Source organism: Eriocheir sinensis, chromosome 52, assembly GCF_024679095.1.
Source record: "Eriocheir sinensis breed Jianghai 21 chromosome 52, ASM2467909v1, whole genome shotgun sequence".
NCBI classification, from domain to species: Eukaryota; Metazoa; Arthropoda; class Malacostraca; order Decapoda; family Varunidae; genus Eriocheir; species Eriocheir sinensis.
The window spans coordinates 287,715-294,727 of NC_066560.1; the positions used below are offsets into that span (position 1 = coordinate 287,715).

The following is a 7,013-nucleotide window of genomic DNA, read 5'->3' on the forward strand; positions in this document are numbered from 1 at the left end:
AGGGGCTCAGCTGACGTTGACCTAACCTGCCAGGCTCCCCACCCACATATGTAGTTCCTACACTTCGGCAGACCTCCCTTTTGTAGATCTTGGGTATAATTTATATGACCACTGAGAGCAGAATGTACGCGTGTCCATATCTACCTCGTGAACAGCCCCATACTGAACTTGAACTTGAAGTCATTCATGGCTGTATTTTGCTGTGTAACATCTCTAGTATAAGTTGATATGATGTTTGATTGATGGGTATTGTTTCTGAAGGTGTGGATATTTCGACATCTGGTCTTAAGATAAGTGCTTTACACACACGGTGCTGCGGTAGACAACACCGAAACTGTGAAAAGTTGGTAAACCAAGGGTAAAGCGTCTCCGTTGCCAATTCGGTCAATTGACAGGAAACACAAATCGGCCACTCGCTAATTCAAAGTGTGAGGGGAGTTCACCAATGCATACGATCCTCATTAATCACCGATCATCGTCATCAGCAGCGGCGGCGTGTAGCAACTCCCGTATCAAGCTGTGCAGTCCTTTAAAAAGCGAACAGGGTCAGGTCAGCACACACTGGGGAGGGAACAGTGTCGCTTGCTATCAGGCAAGGGCAGTTAGGTTTAACAGATGCATTGCAGTGAACATCAGTACCATCACTTACAAAGCCAGTCGGACATACAATGAAAATCCTCACAGCCTGGCAGCCACACAATCACGGCTTCTAATGTAGCAGTCACACAGCCTGTCAGCTACACAAGACTGCCCAGGAAGTGTCTTTATACCGCTTGTCAGTCACACAGTAATAATGTTCAAACAGCCTGTCAGTCATACTGTCACGTCTGCCTAGTAACAGTCTAGCTGATGGAGAACGAGACGAGAGTGAGTGTGATGAGGAGAGAAGGCAGAATCAAATGTTACCCTTGGGACAGGCTGTAAAGAGAGAGAGAGAGAGAGAGAGAGAGAGAGAGAGAGAGAGAGAGAGAGAGAGAGAGAGAGAGAGAGAGAGAGAGAGAGGGGGGGATATGTCATTGAAAATGCTGCAATTAACCTTCCCTCTCTGAGCAGGAAAAAAAAAAAACACGAACATTCGACACTAAAAAATAATTCACCAAACAACAGTGAACAATGACACACGAGACTAGCCGCCCGCCAACAATCCCTTCGCGTGCATTGCCAAACCCTTCGTTACAAGCGTCGTCGTAATGTGTTTCTGGGGGCGTGGGTGGGGGAAGGGGTGATGGTGTGTTCCTGGGGGCGTGGGTGGGGGAATGGGTGATGGTGTGTTCCTGGGGGCGTGGGTGGGGGAAGGGGTGATGGTGTGTCCTTGGGGGCGTAGGTGGGGGGAAGGTGATGGTGTGTTCATGGGGGCGTGGGTGGGGAAGGGGTTATGGTGTGTTCCTGGGGGCGTGGGTGGGGGAAGGGGTGATAGTGTGTTCCTGGGGCGTGGGGGAAGGGGTTATGGTGTGTTCCTGGGGGCGTGGGTGGGGAAGGGGTGATGGTGTGTTCCTGGGGCGTGGGTGGGGAAGGGGTTATGGTGTGTTCCTGGGGCGTGGGTGGGGAAGGGGTTATGGTGTGTTCCTGGGGGCGTGGGGGGAAGGGGTTATGGTGTGTTCCTGGGGGCGTGGGGGGAAGGGGTTATGGTGTGTTCCTGGGGGCGTGGGTGGGGGGAAGGGGTTATGGTGTGTTCCTGGGGGCGTGGGGGGAAGGGGTTATGGTGTGTTCCTGGGGGCGTGGGGGGAAGGGGTTATGGTGTGTTCCTGGGGGCGTGGGGGGAAGGGGTTATGGTGTGTTCATGGGGCGTGGGGAAGGGTTATGGTGTGTTCCTGGGGCCGTGGGGGAAGGGGTTATGGTGTGTTCCGGGGGGCGTGCGTGGGGGGAAGGGGTTATGGTGTGTTCCTGGGGCGTGGGTGGGGAAGGGGTTATGGTGTGTTCCTGGGGCGTGGGGAAGGGGTTATGGTGTGTCCTTGGGGGCGTGGGTGGGGGAAGGGGTTATGGTGTGTTCCTGGGGGCGTGGGGGGAAGGGGTTATGGGGCCAGTCTTACAGTCCAGTACAGCACGTCTGTAAGCTCCCCAACCAAACACAAAACACGACGGAAATGCCTTGTATAGTTTTTTTTTTCTTCTTTACAGCAGAGGAGTCAGTTCAAGGGCATAAAAAAGTAACAAATGTGAAAAAAACACTATACAAGGAATTTTCGTCGTGTTTTGTGTTTGGTTGGGGAGCTTACAAACGTGCTGGACTGGACTGTAAGACTGGCCCATGGTGTGTTCCTAGGGGCGTGGTTGGGGGGAGGGGTTGATAGTGTGTTCCTGGGGGTGTGGGTGGGGGGAAGGGGTGATGGTGTGTTCCTGGGGGCGTGGGTGGGGGGAAGGGGTGATGGTGTGTTCCTGGGGGCGTGGGTGGGGGAAAGAAGTGATGGTGAGTTCCTGGGGGCGTGGGTGGGGGGAAGGGGTGATGGTGTGTTCCTGGGGGCGTGGGTGGAGGAAGGGGTGATGGTGTGTTCCTGGGGGCGTGGGTGGGGTGAAGGGGTGATGGTGTGTTCCTGGGGCGTGGGTGGGGTGAAGGGTGATGGTGTGTTCCTGGGGGCGTGGGTGGGGTGAAGGGGTGATGGTGTGTTCCTGGGGGCGTGGGTGGAGTGAAGGGGTGATGGTGTGTTCCTGGGGGCGTGGGTGGGGTGAAGGGGTGATGGTGTGTTCCTAGGGGGTGGTGGGGTGAAGGTGATGGTGTGTTCCTGGGGCGTGGGTGGGGTGAAGGGGTGATGGTGTGTTCCTGGGGCGTGGGTGGGGGAAAGAAGTGATGGTGAGTTCCTGGGGGCGTGGGTGGGGGGAAGGGGTGATTGTGTGCTCCTGGGGGGTTGGTGGGGGGAAGGGGTGATGGTATGTTCCTGGGGGCGTGGGTGGAGGAAGGGGTGATGGTGTGTTCCATGGGGCGTGGGTGGGGTGCAGGGGTGTTGGTGTGTTCCTGGGGGGGTTGGTGGGGGGAAGGGGTGATGGTGTGTTCCTGGGGGCGTTGGTGGGGGGGAAGGGGTGATGGTGTGTTCCTGGGGGCGTGGGGGGGGGAAGGGGTGATGGTGTGTTCCAGGGGGGTTGCTGGGGGGTGAAGGGGTGATGGTGTGTTCCTGGGGGGGTGGGTGGGGTGAAGGAGTGATGGTGTGTTCCTAGGGGTTGGTGGGGTGAAGGGGTGATGGTGTGTTCCTGGGGGCGTGGGGGGTTAAGTGGTGATGGTGTGTTCCTGGGGCGTGGGGGTGAAGGGTGATGGTGTGTTCCTGGGGCGTGGGGGGCGAAGGGGTGATGGTGTGTTCTTGTAGCCGTGGAGGGTGAAGGGGTGATGGTGTTCCTGGGTGATGGTGTGTTCCTGGGGCGTGGGTGAAGGGGTAGTGGTGTGTTCCTGGGGGCGTGGGGGCAAGGGGTGATGGTGTGTTCCTGGGGCGTGGGGGGCGAAGGGGGGATGGTGTGTTCTTGTGGCCGTGGTGGGTGAAGGGGTGATGGTGTGTTCCTGGGGGCGTGGGTGGGGAGAAGGAGTGATGGTGTTTAACGAGGGGGGGGTGGGGTGAAGGGGTGATGGTGTGTTCCTGGTGGCGTGGGGGGTGAAGGGGTGATGGTGTGTTCCTGGGGGCGTGGGGGGTTAAGAGGTGATGGTGTGTTCCTGGGGCGTGGGGGAAGGGGTGATGGTGTGTTCCTGGGGCGTGGGGGCAAGGGGTGATGGTGTGTTCCTGGGGGCGTGGGGGCAAGGGGTGATGGTGTGTTCCTGGGGGCGTGTGGGGAAGGGGTGATGGTGTGTTCCTGGGGGCGTGGGGGCAAGGGGTGATGGTGTGTTCCTGAGGGCGTTGGGGGTGCAGGGGGGATGGTGTGTTCCTGGGGGCGTGGGGGAAGGGGTGATGGTGTGTTCCTGGGGGCGTGTGGGGAAGGGGTGTTGGTGTGTTCCTGGGGGCGTGGGGGGAAGGGGTGATGGTGTGTTCCTGGGGGCGTGGGGGGAACGGGTGATGGTGTGTTCCTGAGGGCGTAGGGGGTGAAGGGGTGATGGTGTGTTCCTGGGGGCGTTAGTGGGGGGAAGGGGTGATGGTGTGTTCCTGGGGGCGTTGGTGGGGGGGAAGGGGTGATGGTGTGTTCCTGGGGGCGTGGGGGCAAGGGGTGATGGTGTGTTCCTGGGGTTGCTGGGGGGTGAAGGGGTGATGGTGTTTATCTGTGGTAAGAGTGGGGGTAGGGGTAAAGATGGGTATGTACCTGCGGGGTTATCGAGGAGGGGAGGGTGGTCGATACTCTCCTAATTACCTTAACTCAATTACCTTCCTGCTCGGGTGAAACACGTTTACTGACGCACTTAATAGACCTGTCAGTTTAGTTGCTGTTTAAAAAGAAATTGCTATCTCTAAATATGTTTGTATATGTTGCACCTTCCTTATACATTATACATTTAACTAGCATCTTCACTCTTTCATCCCTCACGATGGTAAACTCTGGAACAATCTTTCTTCTTCTGTATTTCCTCCTGCCTTCGACTTGAACTCTTTCAAGAGAAGGGTATCTGGACACCTCTCCTCCCGAAATTGACCTCTCTTTCGGCCACCTCTTTGGATTCGTTTTGTGAGCAGCGAGTAGCGGGCTTTTTTTTTTATTGTGTTTACTTTTTTTGTGCCCTTGAGCTGTCTCCTTTGTTGTAAAGAAAAAAAATGTGTGTCAGCGAGAACCTTTGAGTGTGCTTCGTTATGTTTGCTGTTAATGTTCTCTCTTCGGATGCGTCAGTGAATACCCTTACCTGTATCTTATTGGCTGCAAAGAAAGTGTATTGAAGAAAGCATTTAAAGTCACGCCCGTAAACACGCCAAAGAGTTTTTTTTTTCACTCTCTTGCTCAGTGCTTGCAGAATTTCCTTAAAGCAGTGACGTCACCAACCAACAAAAGTGAAACCATACAAGTAACAATAATAAAGAAATCGAGTGCAACAGTAATTGAGGGACATAAAAAAAATAACAAGGGGAAGTCTTGAGTGTGTATTTGAATGACGAAAGAAAAATAATAGTTGTGACGAGTAAAACGTAACAAGAAGGTGGGAAGTTAACAAGAAAGCAGCAATTGACGTCGAGTAAGTAGCAACGGATTAAGGTGTGGAAAGTAACAGCGAAAAGTGAAAGAAACCAAGAGACGAGGAAACGAGAGTGAGGGACGTGAGAGAGAAGGAAGAGATAAAGTAGAGATGAGAAGGAAAATGAAGACAAATGGAGAAGTAGGGTTGGAGGAGGGAGAGTGTAGTAAGACAGATGACTGAGAGAAGGGAGCAGGAACTGAAGTTAGGGGAAGGAAGTGGGAGAAGGAAAACAAAACGGGAGAGGAACACGGATAGGGAAATAAGAGTAAATTAAGAGTAACAGAAAGGAAGAGATAAATGGCTGAAAAGACTAACTTGTATGTAGGAAAGAGGAAGGAGAAGCAGAAAGAGAAATAAAGGGAGAGGTGAAAAGGGAGGATGCAAAGAGATGGAAGAAGAGGTGGATGATCAAGAAATAGAGAGAAGGAAAAAATATTGGAATGACTAAACTCCCTCATGGTTTGTCGACAGTCCTCACTCCGTCCATTCCACCTTGTTTTTTTTTCAAGTCCTAATTCCTTCTCATTCTCTTTGTTTTCCCTCTCCCTTCCTTCTCTCGTCATATATCCACAATTTCTTTCATTAATTTGTTCTCTCCTTTTCCCATTTCCGTCCCTGCTTCCCTTTATTCTTCCACGAATGAAACTATCCTAAAGGCTGAAACAAAACAAAGAACAAGATTATACTCCGAAATTGATGTATGAATAATTTAGGTAGGTCTATGCAGATTTTGTCCTTCCCTTTCTTCTTTTCTCTTATCATTTCTCTCCCTCCCTTCTTTTTAACCTTGTTCATTAACACAATCATAAAGAATCACCATATTAGAAATAAATAAATGATATAATACCTCGTGGAAACATGTACATAAGTTCCCTTATCTTTCATTTTCGTCAAACTTCAGCCTGTTTCCTTCTTTCATATTTCTCCTTTTCTTCATTCTATGCCTTCTTTCATTCTACTGAACCTAAAACCAGACCCGGTGTTAACATTCGGAGGGCTCTGCATGTGGGCTCCTGGAACGTCCGGAGCCTTTCGGAGGATCACCGACTCCCCTACCTATCAGATGAGATCAGAAGGATGAGGGTGAGCATAGTGGGACTCTCGGAGATAAGGAGGCTTGGCAGTCAGGAGTTTTTTTTAATTTTTTTAAATGGTCCATTTCGGTAAGAAAGAACTAGGTCATCTCTAATTAAGGCGTTCAAGTCGTACAGACGAAGGAGGGTTGTTCAACATTTACAAGTAAAAGAAATGGAAACGTAATGATGTTGCTTATCTTGCATTAGGATGTTGAACAGCACTGATATAAGCTAGAGTTGAAAGCGTGTGCAGTGAGGCTATGGGAGGGTAAATGCATGCAGTTTAAAAGGAGTTTGATTGAAAATAGCGGTAGAAGATAAAAAGGGAAGCAACATCTTGCATCTCGTTCATTTTTTGTTGTTGGAGCAGCGTCCAGCGTTTTTTCTGTTTTTTTTTTGTTACTGTTTTTGTTTTACCATTTAGCTGCCTGCCTCGTAAAAAAAAAACATAGCGCCGTTGAGTTTAGCTGCATAGCGACGAGACAGAGGAGACCCAGGACAAGATGAGCAGCATGTAGCTAGGTAAAATGTGTGTGTTTGTTTGTGTGTGTGTGTGTGTGTGTGTGTGTGTGTGTGTATAACTCACCACTGCCTAATCACGAGTTGGACTCGTAATCGCCAGCAGGTACCCTCCCGACTACCAATACCTCACCTCCCCCCCCCCCTCCCCTTGCGGTAACCATTGCAGTAACCACTTCTAGTCAACGGAAAGAATCTGGCCTGAGTGTGTGTGTATGTGTGTGTGTGTGTGTGTGTGTGTGTGTGTGTAATAATAATAATAATAATAATAATAATAATAATAATAATAATAATAATAAGCGGTTAATTTCGGAGATAGCAGCCGTTAGGCTGAAAATGTACAT

The 7,013-nt window shown here is 51.3% G+C and overlaps 1 protein-coding gene across 1 annotated transcript; it reads right to left on the reverse strand.

The window, feature by feature from the left end:
• Positions 1-3,613: 3,613 nt before the first annotated feature.
• Positions 3,614-6,165, reverse strand: LOC126982824 (uncharacterized). The gene is made up of 2 exons (XM_050835097.1): positions 6,131-6,165; positions 3,614-3,947 (listed from the first exon to the last, which is right to left on the reverse strand). The coding sequence occupies exons 1-2, from the start codon at positions 6,163-6,165 to the stop codon at positions 3,614-3,616; spliced, it is 369 nt and encodes a 122-aa protein (XP_050691054.1).
• Positions 6,166-7,013: the final 848 nt, after the last annotated feature.

What these genes read in the sequence shown, in the direction of transcription:
- LOC126982824 (XM_050835097.1), bottom strand. Translation starts at nt 6,165, where the DNA reads ATGCTCACCCTCATCCTTCTGATCTCATCTGATAG. An exon ending in CTTCTGATCTCATCTGATAG is followed by an intron (nt 3,948 to 6,130) that starts GTAGGGGAGTCG and finishes CCACGCCCCCAG; the next exon opens with GAACACACCATCACCCCTTC.